Source organism: Scyliorhinus canicula, chromosome 10 (assembly GCF_902713615.1).
Source record: "Scyliorhinus canicula chromosome 10, sScyCan1.1, whole genome shotgun sequence".
Classification (NCBI taxonomy): Eukaryota; Metazoa; Chordata; class Chondrichthyes; order Carcharhiniformes; family Scyliorhinidae; genus Scyliorhinus; species Scyliorhinus canicula.
Window position 1 is genome coordinate 57,487,178 of NC_052155.1, and position 23,937 is coordinate 57,511,114.

At 47.0% G+C, this 23,937-nt stretch overlaps 1 protein-coding gene across 1 annotated transcript in view; it reads right to left on the reverse strand.

Moving 5' to 3' along the window:
- Positions 1-23,937, reverse strand: part of si:dkey-22o22.2 (neural-cadherin) — a 389,498-nt gene that overhangs the window by 98,679 nt on the left and 266,882 nt on the right. Inside the window, exon 12 of the mRNA XM_038808999.1 lies at positions 22,034-22,201. Coding sequence (XP_038664927.1) covers positions 22,034-22,201 — 168 coding nt within the window. The remainder of the gene's footprint in view (positions 1-22,033; positions 22,202-23,937) is intronic.

Sequence of the window (23,937 nt, forward strand, 5' to 3'; positions counted from 1 at the left end):
TGTCACCGCGCTGCCCCGGACCTCACTATCAAGCTGCCCACTCAAAATGGAGGCGCGATAGCAAGATTCCCTGGGAAACCTCTCACAATTTGCATGGCTAAAGATTGGGAATCACTTCCTGATTTGTGTTCCCAGTGGGAGTGCTAATCAGGTGCAATTCAGCTCGAGCGGAAGGACATAGGGCAGGTTTTGTCCGTCCCGCCGCACCAGATTTCTAGTGTGGCACTCTGTTGAGATTCTCGGTTTCGCCGGCTGGTTAATGGGGTTTCCCATTGTGGAGCAGCCCCACCCTGTTGTGAAACCCCTGGACTGCCGGCAAAATGGAGAATCCCGACAATGGAGAATTCAGCCCAACATAGTCTCCCAAATGGAGAATCCGGCCCAACATTGAGTGGAGCTGCTTAGATTTTCTCTTGTTGGAGATAGTCATTCCTGTCAATTGTACGTGCAAATACTACTTGTTATTTATCAGTCCAAGCCTAAATTTTGCCCAGAACTTTCTGCATTCAGACAGGAAATGCTTCAGTATCAAAGGGTTTGTGAAACGTGCTGGGCATTGTCCAATCATCAGCGAAAGTCCCCACTTCACCATTGATGAAGCAGCTGCAGATGGTTGGGCTCAGGACTCCTGCGGTGATCCCCTGGGGGTTGGGATCATTGGCCTTCAACAACCTCAACAATTTTCCTGCAATTTAGAAGTTTTATAATTTTTTAAAAATTAGGCTCACAGACCTCTGATGGCATCCATAGACCCAGCTGCAACTCTTTTAATTATGTTCACAATGAAAAATTACAATCATTGCAGAGCATGAAAAATATGGGAAGGCTATCAGCATATTAACAACCAGAGTCTAATTTTGCCTGGAGTTAATAAATAATCTCCCAAGCTGTTCGTTGTTTCCTCACATTCCTCTTCACTTTTGGGAGTTCCATGCTGCACTCTGACCTTTACATATGCCATGAATGATTCATTTAAAATGCAGCCGTGATACTGTCTAATTAGATTCATGAAGCAACCTAAGTACCTCATTAGTTTTAACAAGGAATATTTTGGATGTTTAGAAACTAATTTCTATGCAGATTGATGAGCCTATGCCCCAGTCACATAATTATTAGATCATTAAGACAATACAGTAATTGTAATTTTAAAATGCAGTTCAAATCACTATTTAGTAAGATACACTTCATACAGGTGAATCCTCGAGGGATGCAATTATGAAAAGAAGTAGCGTCATATCTTCTGAATTCTTGTGAAGTATTTCATAATCTGACTGCCTGTAAATAGTGAGGAGGAAGTGGAAGAAGATTTTTTTCCACGAGGCCCATTCAAATATGCAGATGTTTTATGCATCAGTGTTCTGTGCCTCAGAGTGAACACATCCGCAGCCACTTGTATTCCACACAGGATTTTTGCATTCCAAATGTAGCAGAATATAGGGATACAGAGTCCTCTCTAAATGGAGCAGAACCATCAGAAGATGTATCATCCCCTGACAACTTAAATGTGACAGGAACAAAGAACCTGCTTACTTCACAGCCACAACATTGTCTACCCAAAATGGGAGAACTCTTAACCTAATGTGAAGGTGAAAAAAAAAATCAATTTTTGAAGTAGCCCTTAATGTATCAAACATCTTAATTAAAAAGAAAAGTTTATCCAACTATTTACACGATATTGCACCAGATTTTGTGCTCAATGGTTACATCAACATCACTTGTTATGAAGAAGTAACTTGGATCGCACATGCACAATTAAGTGTGGGGATCAGAAGGTGCTCTCCAAATTGCCCTGCCCTTCCAGGTGTTTCGCTATATAGGTACCTGCTCCAGGGACCGATACTTAAACACATGGATCTGAACTTTCAGCTGAATGTGGGGTGGGGGGAGATCATGAGTGGATGTTCATTGGATATCACCCACTAGGATGGTATGTCTGTCATTCAATGGCTCATGTTGGAATTCTTTTAAAAATAAATTTACCCAATTCATGAGTACCCAATTTATTTTTTCCAATTAAGGGGCAATTTAGTGTGGCCAATCACCTATCCTGCACATCTTTGGGACGTGGAGGCGAAACCCATGCAAGCACGGGGAAAATGTGCAAACTCCAAATGGACTGTGACCCAGAGCCGGGATCGAACCCGGGACCTTGGCGCCGTGAGACAGCAGTGCTAACCACTGTGCCACCGTGCTGCCCTCATGTTTGAATTTTAAAGGGAGGGGGTGGGGAGTCAACAACCCACAGGCCTCCAAGTAACTTGGAGCGGGACAGATCAAATTTTCCATGTTAATAATAGGAACAGCAAACGGCCTGGGAGGACAGTGGGAGCCATTATTAATTCAGGCTGTTGATGAAAACTTATGTCATAAAAATTAGTCAAACTGAAGCAGTGACACAAAATGTCTATTGCTGGAGAAATGTAGTTTGATTTTTATTAATGGGATGTGCAAAACATAACATGTACACTTTAGACCTAGCAGGAGGTCTAAATTTATTAGGGTTCCTTGGAGAGGTAGGGTGCTTTTTTGAGAGATAAGATGCCCTTTTAGCTATCATCCCAGGGCTCCTTTGGGAGAAGTAAGGTACCCTTTAGGAGAGGTCAAGTGCCCTTTGCAATTGTCAAACGCAGACATGAATGTGAGTAAAAAGTACATAGACCCATTGGAATTGTCACGCTTATTGAGGCTGTCAAAGAGAGGGGTCAACCTGTCAAGGCACTTAAATATTCTGCCCTTTAAATGTAAAAATTATTTAAGCTGCTTTTTAAAAAATCAGCACTTGCTGTTTAACTCTGTCTGTTGATATAAGCCTGAAGGCTACTATTATAGGATTTTGCTGCATGATTGATTTCATAATCTATCACTAGCACAGTAGAGTGCCTGTTAGTTCACAGTTTATGACAGCTTCAAGTGCTTATAATAGGTGGGATTCTCCATCTATTCATGGCAGTGGGATTCCCCGGTCCCATTGCAGTGAATGGGAGAATTGGGTAAGTGCCAAATTCTCCGTCCCCGCTAGCAGTGGCAATGGGGGTGAACTCGTAAAGGAGAATCCTGGACAATGTATTTGAAGTGGGATCATGAATAGAAATGCTTGTAGGGGATTAAAGTAAGTTAAGGCAGTGAATGGGTTTTCACCATGAAAGTGGTTTGTTTTAAAATAGTGAATTCATCAATTAACACTTAAGAATTTTATTTTTTGCTGAAAAGACTGACATGTCAAAGTTTATTGTCTTGCATTCATAGGAGACTTGGCAAGAATATCAATATAAGGGGAAATCAACAAATTATACTGTATAAGACGAGAATGCTGATTGTTTGACTCTGATTGGTAGAAGTGTTACCATGGAGAATGCACCAGTTGATGGTAACTGACAGATAACTGCCAAGCATTGTTTGAAATTTAAACCAGGCAGTTTGACCCTGATTGGCCTTGGGAATAAGTGGCAGCAAATTCCTGTCACTTATTTTGCATAACTGAAACAGTTGCAATGTGTGTACATATTCTTTCTGCTGCAAATAACAGGGCCTTGTGTATTACTATATATAGCTTCCAGCACACCAAATACCCAACACTGTGAGTGAGCCTGACAGACAGTATTAAATTGGTTGTCAACGTAATTCTTAGTCCATTGAGGATTATTTAACAAATGCTTTTCAATTGTGGAATTGCGTCTAATGTTGGACACTGTGTTTTGATATTTGTAAGCACGGACTAGATGATACAGTCTGTAATTTGCCAGTTGCGAACAATGGCTGGGGCAGACTGTTTGATATGATCCACCAATCACGGCCTGCAAAATAAATGACAGCCATTCGCTGATTCAGTCTCCAGGGCAATGACTTGACCAATCAGGGCCAGGTTGGTTTGTATGAGGATTGGCTACGGAAGTGCCATGGAGTGAAAATCTGACCATCCACGATGTTTTATCCCGGGTCCTGACTCTGTGATCCTACCCAGAGAGTGAAAATTCAAGCAAGAGTAACTTGCCCTGACTGTATAGTTGATTGCTGGGAAGTATGTTTCCCAGGGTGTTTGTTTGCTATAACCTGTTTTGGTACATGTTTGTAAGAAAATACATTTAAAAAAATAGTAATTTGCCATGTTCACACAAGTCCGACATCACCAGTAAAGGACACTGTCCAGAAATAGATTTCTAATTACCACAAGATCGATACTAAAATTCTTACAATGCCTGTGGACAAGTGTGAGTATTATGATTAGCTGGTAGTGTTTATTTAGTCTCTGAACAGAAAATCTGGACCAATATTTATATAAGGTAAATCCAAAAGGTCTGAAAGTAAAAAAGAAAAAGCAAACACTGTGGATGTTGGAAATCTGAAATAAAACAGGAAATGCTGGAAATACTGAACTGATCAAGCAACGTCTGTGGAGAGAGAAACAATATTACTTTTTCAAATACTAACTTGTTTCTTCCTCAGCAAGTACCTGCCAAACATGGCGAGTACTTCCAGCAGTTTTGTTTTTATTCCTTCATTCTGAAGCACTACTTGTAAAGTGAATTCTGAAAGCATATTTTTCCAAAATGAACCAAGAATTACTTATCAAGGGTAGAAAGAAATTCACAATATTTGAATTTATTTGATTAGAAGGATGTTGCTAATTGCATTTAAATGTATATTGGTGCTGGGCATTAACTTGCACCCCTATAAATAGGGGTGGTCATTGTGTCAGGAGATGCATGTTTGTAATGTGTATCTCTGTAAATAAATGCTCATGAATGTTTGCAAAGAATGGTTGAAGCTCTTGTCTTCATCGCCAGGCTCTCTGAATTTTAACAGACCTATGTTCCTAGAATCCCATCTGTATATATTATACACACAACTAAATTTCATCAGAGTATTTGGCAAAGAACTCCCAAAGTCAGGACAAGGCAAGTGATTTGATTTAGGTTTTGTGCAATAGTGCAAAATGGTAATAAGCTTCCATCGGCTATTCCATTAGTGGGATTAAAAATAAATGTAAAATGGGCCTCTGATTCATTATCACCCATTTTACACTACTACATAATCCAAATCACCACCGGTGAAAAGTAGGACAGGAGAAAAGATAGAATATATTTTATTGCAAATGATTTTGCAATCAACATTCCCACTTGGGATTTTTAAGAGTTTATGTTCCAGCACTTAAGTCAAGGAATAAACCTGCAGTTATTTCTCTTTTCTCTGCTTCTCCTGTCTTTTCTCAGGGAATGCGATAGCTTTTATATCCATGCCGTTTGACGATTGAAGTACTCATCTGCTTTTTTATAGCTGCAGGGTGCTGCTAGAATTTGTACGCTAACATTTTTTATTGTCTTATTTCCCCACTGTTTTACATTATTTGATTGCAGGAATTTATTATTCTTAATGTATTTTATTGCAAAACTCAATAAAATGTTACTCAAGCTCTCCAAATAGCTCTGTTTGAAGAACATTCTACCAGCATATCCATTCAGGGTTGCTATCAAGCATTTCCTACTGGAAAGTGTACTTATGTGGGGGTTAGGTGAGGTAGATTTGTAGAGACGTTGATGTTCCTTTATGGTCAAACAGCCTGCTGACATAATACCAAAGCAAAATGCTTTAGATGCGGAAATCTGAAATAAAAACAGAAAATGGTAGAGATGTTCTGCAGGCTTCGTAGCAGGTGCAGAGACAGAAACAGAGCTGATTCATGGGGTGCTGACATCAGTACTCAGGAAGAGCAAGCTATTGTGTTGGGCTGACTTCTCTGGGACCAGTATCCCAGCCAATTTATAAATATGGCTGTGGAAAGGGGGGGGTTTGGGTGAAGGGAGATTTAGAAATCCAAAGAGAAAGGTCAAGATATTGGAATAGTATTGTGATGTGGACAGAGTCAAGCAGAATGGGAATGGAAGCAACAGAGAGTTTAACAAAAAATGTACATCAGTGAATAAGGTAATTGAAGGAAATAGAAGTAAAAAAATGAAATTAAAGGTTCTGCAATGGATTCTCCGATTTTGAGGCTGTGTCTGGAGGATGTGTTTGGTTTTACAGTGAATAGATTGGTGCCGCCCTCACACCGATGCTCTGACTGGTGAGGGGCTAGCAGCTGCGCCACTTAAAACCCCCGGCCTCACCAAAATAAACGGCGAGAGAATTTCCAGGTCCGTGACCTGCAGCGGGTGCACCGTACAATGTAGCACCTGCTATGCATGGGTCCGGCCTGCCAGATATTGACCCCCTCGACACCCCCTCGCCTGGCCACCCCCCCCCACCAGTCCCCCTCACCGAAGCCCCCCCACAACCAGCAGCACGGCTCCCGCCCGGCTGCGGCGGCACTGGACACAGTCCGCAGTCGCCATGCCGGGTTCCCGATGCCGGCCCATCGAGAACGGAGCATCGGGGGAGAGCTTTCAGGTAATGTCCTGAGGCCGTCCCAACGGTATGCGGCTTACTCCTTGATGACGCTGTTTTGGAGAGGGCTGAGCATCCGAAAACAGGTGCTGCTCTCGATTCGGCCGTAAACAGGGATTCTCCGCCCGATCACCGATTACGATATTGACGTTGGGCAATGGAGGATTCCACCCTCTTTATCTGAATACATGAAGCATCTGCAATATGATAGATGGATTAGTGGTACAAATGGAGGTATGATTTAGATCTAATCACCATTGCAGAAACATTGAGCAGTATTCTCCTATGGCTGTGCCGGTGGGTTCAATGGCCGGCAAGGGGAGGCAGAATTCAGCGGGATGCCCAAAATTTGGTTTTACACCAGCGTCAATTTCACACGGGATCTTCCACTGGTGCCCACCACAGCAGATGGGGAAACCTGCTGGAGGCTGGCATGAACCTCGTTTGTATCCCACTAATGAGATGGAGATGAAGATCACACCACCCCCGCCAGATTCTCTGCAGCTAAGGAGGGAAAGTACACCGGTGTGAAACACATTTGGAACAATGTGATGTGCAGATGTCGGGACTCACCTGAACAACGCTTGGGGCTGCGTCTGGAGTTCAGGATGGGGGCTACCAGAAATCCTGGGTCCCAGAACACCACAGCAGTGGGGGGTGGGGGGGGGGGGGGGGGGGGGGGGGGGAGCGTCGGCACCTGGACCTTCCAGATTCAATGCCCCGCAGAAGGTCAATCTTCCAATCTCAAAATATTCCGAGAGATCAATCTTCTTTCCCAGGAGATCCATCTTCCTGCCTCAGAGTTCTCCCGAAGGTCCATCTTCATTTTCAGGATGTCCATCATCTTTCTTCAAATAGCGGGTCAGTGAAGTTGGGTATCTTTTCAATATGGTACCCAGATAGAACAGCTGACTACATGCCATCAGGCCTGCCCCGCCATGGAATATGGTGCAAAACATCCAGTTCCATAATTAATGTGGTCAGGTCTGGAAGATTTGGCATGTTTTCCCACTGACCTCCGTAGCAGGATGGGAGAATTCCGGCCGTGGTTACAAGGTGATCAAGGTTGGGAAATAAATATTCCAAGGTTCACAATATTTCAGAAACACAGACAGAATGGCAAAGGAGGTGAGGTAGCCCTTATAGTAAAGGATGACATAAGGACATGAGTGAGAAAGGATCTGGCCTCTGAAGATTATGAGGTTGAATCAATATGGGTGCAAATTAGAAACAGCAAAAATCAGAAAACACTGGTGGAAATAGTTTTTGAGCTTCCGAACAATAGTTATACCGTTGGGCAGAGGATTAAACAATAAATTATTGGAGCTTGTAACAAAGGAAATATAAAAATTGTGGGAGACTTTAATCTTCATGTAGACTGGGACAATCAAATTGGCAAGAATTACCTAAGAATTAGTTTGTGGGATGTTTTTGTGACAGTTTCTTGGAGCAGTACATAGTGGAACCGACGAGGGATAAAGATATCTTAGATCTACTATTGTGTAATGAAGCAGGGTTTATTGGTAATACCATAATAAATGATCCTCTGGGAAATAGTAATCATACTACTATTTAGCTCCATGTGAAGTTGGAAAATGACACATTCCAATCACAAACAAAAATCTTAAACATAAACATAGCCAATTACATCGGTACAAGGGGAGAACTGGCTAAGGTTAATTGGGTAAATAGACTAAATGTATAGACGTAAATTAATAGTGGAAAACATTTAAAGAAACAATTCAAAATAGTCAACAGAAATAAATTCCATTGACGAACAAACACTCAACAAGAAGGACCCATTCGTAGCTCACTCAGGAAATTAAGGATAGTGTTAAATTAAAAGAAGAGGCGTGCAATGTTGCAAAAAACAATAGCAATTCTGAAGATTGGAAGTATTTTAGAAACTAGGGCCACCAAAAACGTTGCTAAAAAGGGAAAAATAGAATATGACAGTAAACTAGCCAGGAATATAAAAACAGATTGTAAGGAGTTATATAGGGGTATAAAAAGGAAGAAACCAGCTAAAGTAAATGTTGGTCCTTTAGAAGTAGAGAAAGGGGAAATTATCATGGGGAATGGGAAAATGTCAAACGTATCAGGGTCTGACTGAAAACTGATGTGTTTCTCTACAGAAACACAATCGAGTTTCAGACCAGATATTCTGGCATCTAATGCTCAGAATACCTGTGGCCATGGTTTGCGCCATTACTCTGGCAGGGCAGGGCCTGAGTGAGTCAGCAAGGCTGGCTTCACAGATATTAGGGTGCTAGGGTACTCGGATCTGTGTTGACAATAAGTCCCCTGCCACCCCCCCCCCTCCCCCACCGCCCCACAGACACAGAGGACCACCGCCACCAGTTTAGGGATGACCCTCACCACCCAGTCTGGTGGTGACACCAAACTAGGCGGAAAGGTAAGCACTGGGGAGGAGATAGAGAGACTGCAAAGAGATATGTAAGGGTTAGGTGAGTCGCCAACAAAATAGTAAATGGAGTATAATACAGGGAAGTGTGTGGTTATTCACTTTGGTTGTAAGAAAAAATAAGCAGACTATTTTTGAAAAGGTGAGAAACTTGCAAGTGTTGATGTTCACAAACTTAGAATGTAGAAAGGTAGCATGCAGGTACAGCAAGCAATTAGGAAGGAAAATGACATATGGGGAGGGAAGGTGGCCAGAATTAGAAAGGTGCTATTACAGAGAGGAAGGCAGGCAGGGGATTTGGGTCTTCCGAACCTCATGTGTTATTACTGGGCGATGAGTGTGGAGAAGGTTCGGAGCTGGGTCAGAGGGGCTCGAACCTCAAATCTATGACTCCCAATGGGTCAGAATGGAGGAGAGTTTGGGTAGGGGGTCGGGATTGAAGGCACTAGCGACAGCGCCGCTCCCGACGGCCCGGGGGAGATACACAGGGAGTCCGGTAGTAATAATTTTGGTGAGAATTTGGAGGCAGTTTCGCCAACACTTCGGGTTGGGGGCAGGGAAATGCCGATTCGGGGGAACCATAGATTTGAGCCAGCGAAGTGGGATGGAAATTTTCGGAGGTGGGAGGAGAAAGGAATTAGGACACTAAAAGACTTGTTTCTTGGGGGTCGGTTTGCGGGATTGAAGGAGCTGGGAGCGAAGTATGTGCTGGAATAGGAGGAAATATTTAGATACATGCAGGTTCAAGACTTTGCCAGAACGGAGATACAGAGCTTCCCAGTAGAGCCGGCTTCCACATTGCTGGAGGAGGTGCTGACGACAGGGGACGGAGAGAAGTGGGTAGTATACGGCAGTTTACGGTGCTATTTTGGAGGAGGAGAAGGCACCGCTGGAAGGGATCAAGGCAAAGTGGGAGGAAGAGTTGGGAGAGGACATGGAGGAGGGGTTCTGGTGTGAGGTGCTCCAGAGGGTGAACTCCTCCACCTCATGTGCGAGGTTGGGGCTGATACAGCTGAAGGTGGTGTATAGAGCGCACCTTAAAAAGGCGAGGATGAGCCAGCTCTTTGAAGGGGTAGAAGATGTGTGTGAACGTCGGGGGGGGGGGGGCCGTAAACCACGTTCATATGTTTTCGTCCTGTCCAAAGCTGGAGGATTACTGGAAGGAGGTGTTTAAGGTAATCACTAAAGTGGTGCACATGAAACTGGATCCAAGCCCTCGGGAGGCCATATTCAGGGTGTCGGACTAGCCGGGGTTGGAAACGGGTGCGGAGGCAGATGTTGTAGCCTTCGCCTCGTTGATCGCCCGAAGGCGGATCCTTTTAGGGTGGAGATCAACCTCTGCACCCTGTGCCCTGGCATGGCAGGGGGACCTGCTGGAATTCTAGACGCTTGAAAAGGTCAAATATGCACTGAGGGGAAGGTTGGAGGGATTCTACATTTCATGAGCGTTATTCATTTTGCATTTTCGAGAATTGGATTACATCGAACATTAGGGGAGGGGCGACTGGGAGGGTTGGGGAAAGAGGGACTGTATGTGTTAATGGTGACCATGGGTGATTCCTGATTCCTTTTTTGTCATTTGTTTATGTTAACATGCGGGCTAATGTTTGGGGTTTGGTGGGAGGATGGGATTGTTGTTATTGATATGGGGATTGACATTACATTTGTTACTGATTATTGTTTATGGCTGGGTGTAAATTTGGGAGAAAATGTGAAAAAGGAGGAGAATAAAAATATTATTTTTAAAAAAGGGAAGTTAAAGGACATGTTGGCCTTCATTGCAAGGGGATTGGAATACAGGAATAAAAAAGTCTTGCTACAGTTGTACAGGTTTTTGGTTAGAATGCATCTAGATTTTGCACATTCTCCTTGTGCCCTGCGTGGGTCCCACCCCACAAACCCAAAGATGAACAGGGTAGTTAGACTGGCCACACTAAATTGCCCCTTAATCAGAAAAAAAATGGGTACTTTAAATCTATATTTAAAAAAAATGCAGCTAGATGACTGTGTGCAATTTTGGTCTCCACATTTAACAAAAAAAGACTTACATTGCAGGTGATACAGTGAAGGTTCTCTAAATTGGTCTCTGGGCTGGGCGTTGTCCAATGATGAAAAGCTGAGTAAATTGGGCTAATAGTCTCTGAAAAGGCTTGATAAGATAAACACTGAGAGATTGCTTGTGTTGATCGGGGAATCTAAACATGGCAGGGTGGGGTGGGGGGGGGGGGGGGGGCACTGTCTCAGGCTTAAGGGTTGACTGTTTAGGACTGAGATGAGGAGACATTTTTCACTCAAAGCATTGCAAATCTTTGGAATTCTCTATCCCAAAAGGATTTTGCTGCTCCATCATTGAATATATTTAAGGCTTGTATACACAGATATTTGATCTCCCAGGGAATTAAGGGATATGGGGAGTGGGAGGCAAAATGGAGTTGAAGCCCAAGATCAGCCATGGTCCAATGAGAACCACCCCTGCACCCTTGTTGTTGACCCAACCCTCGTGAGCCCCACTGCTGCTGGTGCTACCTGCAAGCAAGACTGTCAAGTTCTGATTGACCAGCAGTTCTTAGGGGGGACATTTACACCCCCGAAATTCTTGGTCCCAGGAATGGCCCGCCACTGGCCAATTAAGTGCCTGATTGGTACTTAATTTAGTGGGCCTTCCTTTTTTTTAAAAATAATTTTTATTGAGAAATTTTGATTTTATACAACATTGACGCACCTTAGTAAAATACCGAAAATAACAATAATATTAACAATCATATACATTCGCCCCATCCCCATGAACAACCCAGCATTTTAACAACGCATATTAACACACTATAAAGTTACAGAATAAACACTACAATAATGCACCCCCCCCCCCCCCCCCCCCCCCCCCCGGGTTGCTGCTGCTATTGACCCAGTTACCTATCTCTGAGCCAGGAAGTCCAAAAAAGGCTGCCATCGTTTATAGACGAGCTTTCGGAGCACGGCTCCTTCTTCAGGTGAATGAGCCGTGAAGGAGCCGTGCTCCGAAAGCTCGTGTTTGAAACAAACCTGTTGGACTTTAACCTGGTGTTGTAAGACTTCTTACTGTGCTCACCCCAGTCCAACGCCGGCATCTCCACATCATCGTTTATAGAACCCTTGTATTGATCCTCTCAGGGCAAATTTGACCTTTTCCAATTTTATAAATCCCGCCATGTCACTGATCCAGGTCTCCACACTTGGGGGCCTTGCATCCTTCCATTGTAACAGAATCCTTCGACGGGCTACTAGGGACGCAAAGGCCAGGACACCGGCCTCTTTCGCCTCCTGCACTCCCGGCTCTACCGCAACTCCAAAAATCGCGAGTCCCCACCCTGGTTTGACCCTGGATCCAACCACCCTCGACACCGTCCCCGCCACCCCCTTCCAGAATTCTTCCAGTGCTGGGCATGCCCAGAACATATGGGCGTGGTTCGCAGGACTCCCCGAACATCTGGTGCACCTGTCCTCACCCCCGAAGAACCTACTCATCCTAGTCCCGGACATGTGGGCCCGGTGCAGCACCTTAAATTGGATGAGACTAAGCCTCGCACATGAGGAGGAAGAGTTGACTCTGTCCAAGGCATCCGCCCAAGTCCCGTCCTCTATCTGCTCCCCGAGTTCCTCCTCCCATTTAGCCTTCAGCTCCTCCACTGACGACTCCTCCTTCTCCTGCATTACCTTATAGATGTCAGACACCTTCCCCTCTCCTACCCACACCCCCGAAAGCACTCTGTCCATCGCCCCCTGCGAGGGCAGCAAAGGGAATCCCTCTACCTGTCGCCTAGCAAACGCCTTTACCGGCAGGTATCTGAACATGTTCCCCTGGGGAAGGCCAAATTTATCTTCCAGTTCCCCCAGGCCCGCAAACCTCCCGCCAATAAACAGGTCCCTCAATTTGCTGATGCCCGCCCTTTCCCACTCCCTGAATCCCCCATCCGTGTTCCCCGGGATGAACCGATGGTTGCCACCCAGTGGAGCCTCCATCGAGCCTCCTGTTTCCCCCCGATGCCGTCTCCATTGTTCCCAGATTCTTAGGGTCGCCGCCACCACCGGGCTCGTGGTAAACCTCTTAGGGGAGAGCGGCAACGGTGCCGTTACCATGGCACCCAGGCTCGTACCTCTACATGACGCCATCTCCATTCTTTTCCACGCCGCCCCTCCCCCCTCCATCACCCATTTACGCACCATTGACACATTGGCTGCCCAATAGTACCCCAGAAGGTTGGGCAGTGCCAGCCCACCTCCATCCCTTCCTCGCTCCAGTAACACCCTCCTCACTCTCGGAGTCCCATGTGCCCACACAAAACTCAGAATACTGCTAGTCACTCTCCTAAAGAAGGCCCTGGGGATAAATATGGGCAGGCACTGAAAAAGGAACAAGAACCTCGGAAGCACTGTCATTTTGACGGACTGCACCCTCCCCGCCAACGACAATGGCAGTATGTCCCACCTCCTGAACTCCTCCTCCATCTGATCTACCAGCCTGGTAAAGTTATGCTTGTGGAGAGTCCCCCAGTCCCTGGCCACTTGCACCCCCAGGTACCTAAAGCTCTCCCCTGCCCGCCTAAGCGGGAGCCTACCAATTCCTTCCTGGTCTCCAGGGTGCACCACAAACACCTCGCTCTTGCCTAAGTTTAATTTATAACCTGATAAGGTCCCAAACTCGGCTAGTAACTCCATCACTCCCGGCATCCCTCCCACCGGGTCCGCCACATACAGTAACAGGTCGTCGGCATACAACGACACCCTATGTTCCTCTCCACCTCGCACCAAGCCTCTCCACCTCTCTGAATCTCTCAATGCCATCGCCAGCGGCTCGATTGCCAGTGCAAACAACAAGGGGGACAAGGGGCAACCCTGCCTGGTCCCTCGGTAAAGCCGGAAGTACTCCGACCTCCTCCTATTCGTAGCCACGCACGCCATCGCGGCCTCATATAGCAGCCTCACCCATCTAATAAACCCTTCACCAAATCCAAACCTCCCCAACACCTCCCATAGGTACCCCCACTCCACTCTATCGAAGGCCTTCTCCGCATCCAGTGCCACCACTATCTCTGCCTCCCCCTCAATCGCCGGCATCATAATGACATTCAGCAATCTCCGCACATTCGTGTTCAGCTGCCTTCCCTTCACAAAACCTGTCTGGTACTCGTGCACAACCCCTGGCACACAGTCCTCTATCCTGGTGGCCAGGATTTTTGCCAGCACCTTAGCGTCCACGTTGAGGAGAGATATGGGCCTGTATGAACCACACTGCTGGGGGTCCTTGTCCTTCTTTAAAATTAACGAGATCAGCGCCCGTGACATCGTCGGGGGCAAAGTCCCGCCCTCCCACGCTTCATTGAGTGTTCGCACCAGCAAGGGGCCCACTAGATCCACAAACTTTTTATAAAATTCCACTGGGAACCCATCCGGCCCCGGTGCCTTCCCTGACTGCATCTGCCCGATCCCCTTAACTAGCTCCTCCAGCTCAATCGGCGCACCCAACCCCTCCACCTTCTCCTCCTGCACCTTCGGGAAAGAAAGCCCGTCAAGGAACCTCTCCATTCCCCTCCTCTCCCCCGTTGGCTCCGACCGGTACAGTTCCCCGTAAAAATCCTTGAAGACCTCATTCACCTCTACCCCCTTCCGCACCACATTCCCACTCTTATCTCTCACTCCAGCAATCTCCTTAGCCGCATCCCGCTTACGCAGCTGATGAGCCAGCATCCTACTCGCCTTTTCACCATGTTCGTACACTGCCCCTTGTGCCTTCCTCCACTGTGCCTCCGCCTTTCTAGTGGTCAGCAAATCAAATTTAGCCTGCAGGCTGCGCCTCTCCCCCAACAGTCCTCCTCTGGTGCCTCTGCATACCTCCTGTCCACCTCCAGCATCTTTCCCACCAGTCTATCCCTCTCACTCCTTTCGCTCCTCTCCCTGTGTGCCCGGATGGATATCAGCTCCCCACGAATTACTGCCTTCAGGGCTTCCCAGACCATCCCCACCTGAACCTCCCCCGTATCATTCACCTCAAGGTACCCCTTAATACTTGCCCGGACCCTCCTACACACCTCCTCCTCCGCCAACAACCCCACATCCAACCGCCACAATGGACGTTGGTCTCGCACCTCCCCCATTTCCAACTCTATCCAATGCGGAGCGTGGTCGGAGATTGCAATGGCCGAATACTCGGCCTCCTCCACTCTCGGAATCAGTCCCCTACTCACCACGAAGAAATCTATCCGAGAGTAGACCCTATGTACATGGGAGAAGAAAGAGTACTCGCGTGCCCTCGGCCTTACAAACCTCCATGGATCCACCCCACCCATCTGGTCCATAAACCCTCTCAGTACCTTGGCCGCCGCCGGCCTCCTACCCGTCCTAGAGCTGGACAGATCCAGTGAAGGATCCAACACCGTATTAAAGTCCCCCCCTATGATCAGACCTCCCGCCTCCAGATCCGGGATCCGTCCCAACATACGCCTCATAAAGCCCGCATCGTCCCAATTTGGGGCATACACACTAGCCAGTACCACCTTCTCTCCTTGTAGCCTGCCCCTAACCATCACATACCTACCCCCCTTATCCGCCACCACCTCCGATGCCTCAAACAACACATTTTTCCCCACCAGAATCGCCACTCCCCGGTTCCTCACATCCAACCCCGAGTGGAAAACCTGCCCCACCCATCCCTTCCTCAGGCGGACCTGGTCCGCCACCCTCAGGTGGGTCTCCTGAAGCATTGCCACATCCGCCTTTAGCCCCTTCAGGTGAGCCAGTACCCTCGACCGCTTCACCGGCCCATTCAACCCTCTCACATTCCAGGTGACCAACCGGATCAGAGGGCGTCCCGCCCCCCTCCCCCGTCGGCTAGCCATAGCCCGTTGACTGCCCCCCCAGGCCAGCACCCCCTGCTCGACCCCGTCCCCATAGCGACAACCCCTCACCTCTGTCCCCCCAGCCCCCACCAGCTCCTTCTTGACCCTACCAGCAGCAACCCAGTATTCCCCTTTCCCCCCCCTCCCTTCCCCCCCAGGCTAGGAACCCTCCCAGCCGCGAACCGTCCTCCATTGTACTTCCGTGGATCAGCTAACTTCTGCTGACCCCGGAAACTCCCGCCAATAGCCCGACCCCTCCCGAAGTGGGATCATCGCCCAATCTATCCCTCCTCCTGGCACCGCTCCAGCGCGGGGAAGAGCCAGTTAAGGCCCCGCCTCCCCCGTCACCATCTCCACCCCCCAGCCCCGCAGCACGGGAAACCAGAGGAAAGCCCGCGCTTTTACACTGCCCCACCACACCCTTCTGATGCAGCTCCCAAATATCAGCCCCACTCCATACCCCCACTCCGGCATAGAATACAACATACCCCCCCCGACCCTCCCCTCAAGATACACAGCCCAGACAATGTCCCACAGCACAAAAACAAAAACATAGCAGAACAACCCCTCCGTAAATAACCATTTCAAAATTGCAAAAGTACTAAAACAAGAAGAAAACAACAGAAGAAAAAGAGAACACAGCAACAGCAGAATCCAGCACTAATATCTTACAGCCGACCTCGCAACCCCCAACCCCTAGTTCAAGTCCAGTTTCTCCGTCCGCACAAAGGCCCACGCCTCCTCCGGGGAATCAAAATAATGGTGCTGGTCCAAATAAGTTACCCACAGGCGCGCGGGCGGCAACATTCCGAACTTTATCTTTTTTCTATAAAGCAACTCTTTCATCCGATTAAATCCGGACCGCCGCTTAGCCACCTCCGCACTCCAGTCCTGGTAGATCCGCACTACCCCATTCTCCCAATTGCTGCTCTTCACCTTCTTGGCCCAGCGCAGCACGCACTCCCGATCACTGAACCGGTGGAACCTCACCAGCACCGCACGCGGGGGTTCATCTTCCTTGGGCCTCCTGGCCAGCACCCTGTGCGCTCCCTCCAGCTCCAAGGGCAGATGGAGAGATCCGGCCCGCACTAGCGAATTCAGCATTACAGCCACATAGGCTGTCAGGTCCGATCCCTCCAGCTCCTCTGCAAGGCCCAAGATCCGCAGGTTTTTCCGCCTCATGCGGTGATCCAGCTCCTCAAAGCGTTCCTGCCACTTCTTGTGGAGTGCTTCGTGCCCCTCCACCTTACTCACGAGGACCACGGCCTCCTCCTCTCGTTCAATGGCCTGCGTCTGCAACTTCTTGATGGCAGCACCCTGGGTGGACTGAATCTCTGACAGCCTTCTGTTCGTTTCCTGCAGAGAGCTCAGTACTTCATCCTTGAATTCTTTAAAGCAGCGCAGGAGATCAGTGTGATGATATGATCTGCATACTCGTCTGCCATTGGGCCAGAACGTCGGCTTACCATTGGCCCTGGTCGGTCATGTGCCTCTCGACCGATTGGCCGAGAGGCTGAGTTAACCACGCCTCTATCAACGAGGTATAAATGCTCAGAAGCCTGACGATCGGCCTTTTCCACTGTAGACGATCGCCAGGCTGTGTTCTAGTTAATTAAAGCCTGACATTGGTAAATCACTCGCCTCGCGTGCAATTGATGGTGCATCAATCAGTTTGTTGTTCCTGGGCCCAGAGTCTCCATTCCTCTGGAGCTCTGTCGGCGGCCATCTTGGATCCCTTCCCCCGTTTTTTCTGAGGAGCTGCTGCTGTTTTTTCCCCCTTTCCACTCCGAGTTCGAGTCATGGACTGCAGGGAAAGTCGTTCAGCACACCTTCCCCCACCGGGAGACGTCGAAAAATTTCCGTTTTGGGCTCTCAAAAGAGCCGAAAAATCTCTTTAAAACGGGAGCTCCCAAATGTGTGGCTTACTGATCCATCACAGCCACCTGAACCTTAGTGGGCCTTCCTGAAAGGAGATGATGCAGACTCATTGGTTTTCCAACTCATAGGCTAAACCCCATCTTCTGTTTTGACTGCCACCCAATAATGCTTTCCTTCTCTCCACAGAAGCTTCTAGAGTGGCTGAGCATTATCGGTATTTTCTGTTTTTCATAGCTGGCTAACATTCTTGGCTCACAGATAAAGGATAATCATGTGTAAGAGATAAAGCAGGGTGCGTGGCAACTGTGAATCAGGAACTCAGCATGTGTAGCACTTCCAAAATTTTGAGCTAAGCCTTTGTTCCTTTAGCTTCAACCAAATAGCTTTAATGCACACAAACCTACCTGAGGAAACCCTCCTCCGTAAATCAGAGAGCAGGCAAAAGTCAAATCAGAAATGTAAGCATAGATTGGCAACTCTAATTGTGAGCATTAATTTCTGGGCAAAAAAACAATCCCTTCAGACAGGACGTGATTTAAACTTTACGGTAACAAAAGAGGAGAATACTAATCAGGAAGGTGAGTTGCAGCACCAGAAAGTACAAGCTGTGGTTAGCATGTAGACTTTCTAAATTAAGAACAATTTGACTCAATATCGAAAAGCCGAACTTCAGGTTGTAAGCGGAATCTTAAATTGCTTTCCAAATCAAGTCCAATCTCACAAGGCATCTGAGATTCAGGAGATATTTTATGGAACTATAGTACAGACACAGGGGGTAATTTTTTGACCCCGCGCTAGCCGTGCGTGGGAACGGCGAGGCATGCACAACATCTGGGGAGATTGTGTTTCCCGACTTTCCCCATCACTTGTTGGCGACATCACCAGGTTCACGCACACACAGGGTGGGAACTTTATTTAAATAGATTTTAATTAATTTCAATATCATTAACGGGAGTCCCCCCCGCCACTTGATTACCCCTCACAAAATCAACCGCGCCCACTCACCAATGTGACGTCACGTCAGTGAGGTTTACAACAGGTTGAGCAAATGAGAACCATCCGAAGGAATCCCCCCCTGGGGGCATAGAGGCAAGTATTGCCCGGGGGGGGCAACACATGCCCTCAACACAGGTTGGTATTGTCAGGTTGGCACTGTCAAGCTTACACTGCCAGGTTAGCACAGTGCAAACCTGGTGGTGCCAACCTATTGGAGCTAATCTGTGCCTGGGCTAGTGACAGGGGTGGGCCCCCAGCGGGAAACCCATGGGGAAGGGCTCATTTATATGTGGTTGTTGTGGGGGGGTGCTGGCGATACTTCCACGGTGATGGTGATGGGGGAATGCCGGCAATGATTGTCAGGGGGTGAATGTGGTGAACCACTGTGTACACCTGTATTAGGGGATGTAAGGTAGGACCTGTACTACAGGTTCTCCGGTAGCCCCTGTCGGCTGGCTCCCCCACTAGGAGCTGTATAAATATGCGTGTCCTCCATTGATCTGCCATTTCGCCAGCTGCAGTAGGAGGCCACACATCTGACTGCAATAAAGCCACAGTTGTACCCAATCTGAGTCTTTGTGCAATTGATCGTGCATCAGGGGGTGGGAGACCGCCTGATACCTCCGTGGTGGGGACTGGGGGCCGTTAGATTTCAGTGCTGATCAGGGCGCCCTTTGAAGATGGTGCCCTGATCTCTGTGGAGTCAGTTGCTGGCTAAATCAGGCCCTGCCCTGCCAGAGTGATGGCGTAAACCATGCCCACTCATTTTTATTCTTTAAAGAGGCTCAAGATTTGGAGAGAAAACTGATACGTGCAACTGGAGAGTTAAGTGCCTGTTTTCAGTCTGAGCCTGACAGTTCGCCAAATTCTGGTAAGATTCCGCCCTCAGGACCAAAGAACATGGCTGCCATCGGGGTTTGAAAAAAATGGGAGAGGAGGCAGGTTAGCACTGAGATGAAGTTGAACTCGGACTTTAAATACCTAAAATTTGTAAGAAGCTAGCAAAGAAGGAACGAGTCCCCAGTTTCAAGGTCCAGTGAAAGTATACAGAAAAGAGAAAGAGTATGTACAATTGTGTTATTTGCGAGTAAGATGTTCAAAACCATAAGGCTGATAAAATAGAGAAAGTAAAGAAAGTAAAGACAGAATTAGATTTGTTACAAGGCTAACCATGCTAGAATTATCTCCTAATTTCAATACCACAATTCAGAATATAGCATATAGCCATTTGTTTATTTTCTCGTACATTCCTTTTTCTTGGACTCTCCAGCTGAAAAGAATGTTGTCTCTCTTGATGTTATTTTTTAGCAAACCACTAGAGGATGTGTTAACACAGTCTAAGGGGAGTTTAATTCATTTTTTGAAAAGGTGTTGTCCCATATCACTACCTACACTCACTGTCTGTGCGGAGTCTGCACGTTCTCCCCGTGTGTGCGTGGGTTTCCTCGGGTGCTCCGGTTTCCTCCCACAGTCCAAAGATGTGCAGGTTAGGTGGATTGGCCATGCTAAATTGTCCTCAGTGTCCAAAATTGCCCTTGGTGTTGGGTGGGGTAACTGGGTAATGGGGATAGGGTGGAGGTGTGGGATTGGGTAGGGTACTCTTTCCAAGAGCCGGTGCAGACTCGATGGGCTGAATGGCCTCCTTCTATGATAACACAGTGTGTGCAATAACAGAATAGTATTAGCTATTCCAAAGGGGGGAAACTAGTCTACCTTCTTGGTAGAGTGTTTTATTTGTGACCTGGGAAGTCTTGGGAGAGAGGAGAGAAAGAAAAATATTGATGTTACCTCCGAAAACAGATATCTCAACTAGCTAAAGAAAAATTAAATAAGTCATAGAGAAGAATTCAGACTCGATTCCTGAGCTGTATTAGTGTACAAACAAGGTAGTACTAACGATTGGCTTTGGCCCTCTGGGCTAGGTAATGGAAAATAGATTCCCTCTTCCTGACTGATATCCCCTCCTGAAAAGACATGAACATTGGCTGAGATCATGATCAACCTGGCTGAGGTTGAATAGTCTTCTAATCCAAACTGTCAAGGCTGACACATGAACATGAAGGAACTGCTATTTGGGCAACATAACTGTAGGCATGGCAGCCAATGGAAAAGTGAATAAAATTAGGCATGTACAAAATGCCAGAAGGAGGGAAGGGAACTTGAAGCACGCAATGCAGGCTAAACACTTTGCCAGAGAAAAGCAGGAGACAAAAATGGTTGAAGTAAACAACAACATTTATATAGTACCTTTTAATGTAGTTTATAAAAAAGTTCCAAAGCACTTGGCAAGGCAGGGCAGGAATGGAGGAGTGAAGAACATCATGGACGTGCAAAAGGCCAGAATTAGAGAAGTGCAGAGATCTTAAGAGGTTTGTCGAGTTGCGGGAGGTTACAGAGCTAAATGGCAATACTTGACAATGGAGAGGGTATGGGGAAGGAAGCTGAACTCAGGGTCAAATAGAAAAAAAAGATTGCGACCGTTCTGGTTCAGCCTCAGAAATTGCTTGGGAGAGTGTCGGTGGCTAGAAAGCGGAGTTTCTGATGGGGATCAAAGAGAATGCTTTTGGCCAAATCAGTATTTCACCGGAAGAATTTCTGCTCAACCAATGGAAGATGTTTTGTCAGATTTTTCATGCCTTTTTCCCTAAGGATGGTATGTTGGGGTGGGGATGGTTTGGGATATTCGATCCCAGGACTGTGTTCATTTTAACCTGAACGTAACTTGTCCTTGATTAAAATTTCAGTATTGAAATTTTTCTTTATGAATATTTTACTTAAAACTCATAAGCGAGGGACAGCACGGTGGCACAGTGGTTAGCACGTCTGCCTCACGGCGCCGAGGTCCCAGGTTCGATCCAGGCTCTGGGTCACTGTCCGTGTGGAGTTTGCACATTCTCCCCGTGTTTGCGTGGGTTTCACCCCCACAACCCAAAGGCTGAGGGAGCTAGGGCTTTTCTCTTTGGCGGGGAGGAGGATGCGAAGCGACTTAATAGAGGTTTATAAGATGATGAGGGGGATAGATAGAGTGGACGTTCAGAGACTATTTCCTCGGGTGGATGTAGCTGTTACAAGGGGGCATAACTATAAGATTCATGGTGGGAGATATAGGAGGGATGTCCGAGGTAGGTTCTTTACTCAGAGAGTGGTTAGGGTGTGGAATGGACTGCCTGCTGTGATAGTGGAGTCGGACACTTTAGGAACTTTCAAGCGGTTATTGGATAGGCACATGGAGTACACTAGAATGACTGGGAGTGGGATAGCTTGATCTTGGTTTCGGACAATGCTCGGCACAACATCGAGGGCCGAAGGGCCTGTTCTGTTCTGGACTGTTCTATGTGCAGGGCAGGTGGATTGGCCACGCTAAATTGCCCCTTAATTGGAAAAAAAGAATTGGGTACTCTAAATTTAATTAAAAAAACAAAAAAACTCATAAGCCTTTCTTACAAGTCTCTCCAAGTCATTTAATTTGACATGTATTACATACCACAATCCTCAAATCACGAGTGGTGTTCTCTGGGATAGTTATTTGATATTCTTCTTTCTCCCACTGGGGTGGTTGGTTGTGAATATTAGTGATGGTGACTGTTAGCTCTACACTGCTGCTGCGATTGCCTCCATCAGTTGCTATAATCTGACGACTGATATGAGCGATCTAAAACACAAAAGACATGTCAAGAACCGATAATGATTTGATCAAATCAGAGATTTTCTTCACCATGCAGTATGTAATCAGGTCCCTAAACATGTCAACAGACGATTCTCTATTATGGGCAGGATGCAGTCATAAAATCCTTGGCAGAGGCACAATTTCCTTCAGTCATTTACATTTTATTTAACTATTCCTGTGTAATCAATGGGAATGACATTAGCAACAAAAGGGCAAAATGAAACCAATATAAAATGGAGCTCCAATGCCCCGTAAATTGCAAACAAAATTAAAATAAATTGAATAACCGAAAGAAGTTAATTCTGAAAACAGCTGATATTATTCTCCGTCATTGTAATTGTCAATGTAAGTTGCAATAATTATGTCAAATTAAAGTTCAAGCATGAAGCTGAACGTGTGCTATGCTACAAATATCCAGCTTGTACAAAGGGCCTAGACATTGCTCAGCTTGTGGAGTTTGCATGGTCAGGGGCAGGCACCTCATTAGCACATATCAGGCAGGAGAACAGGCCATTTTGCGTCCACCTCTGGTGGCCACTTGCTCAAAACTCTGACCCTTGGAGGTGGGGCTTGGTGTGGTGAAGCGATTTTTCAGACCTCACCCGTGGCCTTGTCCCCAGACCACTGTTTGCCTTGAGTCTTTCCATTTTTTACAAGTCGCATGAAATTTATGCACCAGTTGAGACCTCTCAACCTTTCTCAGGAAGGGGTTCATCACCCACTCAGCCCGGAATGGCAGAGATCTCTTCGCTGAACTGGTAGATCCAAGGTAACCCAATATTGGGCCACTGGAGAGAGTCTAGGAGATAATGGCATCTTGGGTAGGGGGCCTGACATGGTGGGATGGGTCGTTGGGGGGACATATTATTGCTGGTAGGGTTTTGAGCAGTTTAATGTCCTGCTTGTCCAATCTCCTGAAGGAAAAATGTTCCTATTAACAGTTCTGGCGGCAGCATGTAGCAATCCCATTGGTTCCACTGGTACTCGAAGAATCTGACAACATCATATATGGTGTGTGTTGCAGTCATTGCAAATGAACTTTGCAAACGCAGCCTCATGTAAATGTTAGGCCCTCAATTTTAGGAGGAGTTTTTAAAAATTAATTCAGGGATGTGAGCTTTCTTGGCTTGGCCAGCATTTATTTCCCATCCCTAATTGCTCTTCTGAAGGTCGTGGTGAGCTATCTTCTTGAACCGCTGCAATCCATTATGTGTAGGTATACCGACAGTGCTGCTAGAGAGGGAGTTTCAGGGTTTTAACCCAGCAACAGTGAAGGAACGGCGACATATTTTCAAGGCAGGGTGGTGAGTGACTTGCAGGAGAACATAAAGGTGGTGAGGTTCCCAGGTATCTGCTACTCTTGTCCTTCTAGATGGTAGTGATCGTGGGTTTGGAGGGTTTTGAAGGAGCCTTTGGTGAGTTTCTGCTGTGGATCTAGTGTCACTGTTGATTGGTTGTGGAGGGAGTGATGTTTGTGGATGGGGTGCCAATCAAGCTGGCTTCTTTATCCTGGCAAATGTTGAGCTTCTTGAGTGTTGTTGGAGCTGCACTTGTGCAGGCAAGTGGGGAGCATTCCATCACACTCCTGACTTGTGCCTTGTAGATGATGGACAGGCTTTGGGCAGTCAGGAGGTGAATTCCTCACTGCAGGATTACTAGCCTCTGAACTGCTCTTGTAACCGCAATATTTATATGACTGGTCCAGTTCACTTTCTGGTCAC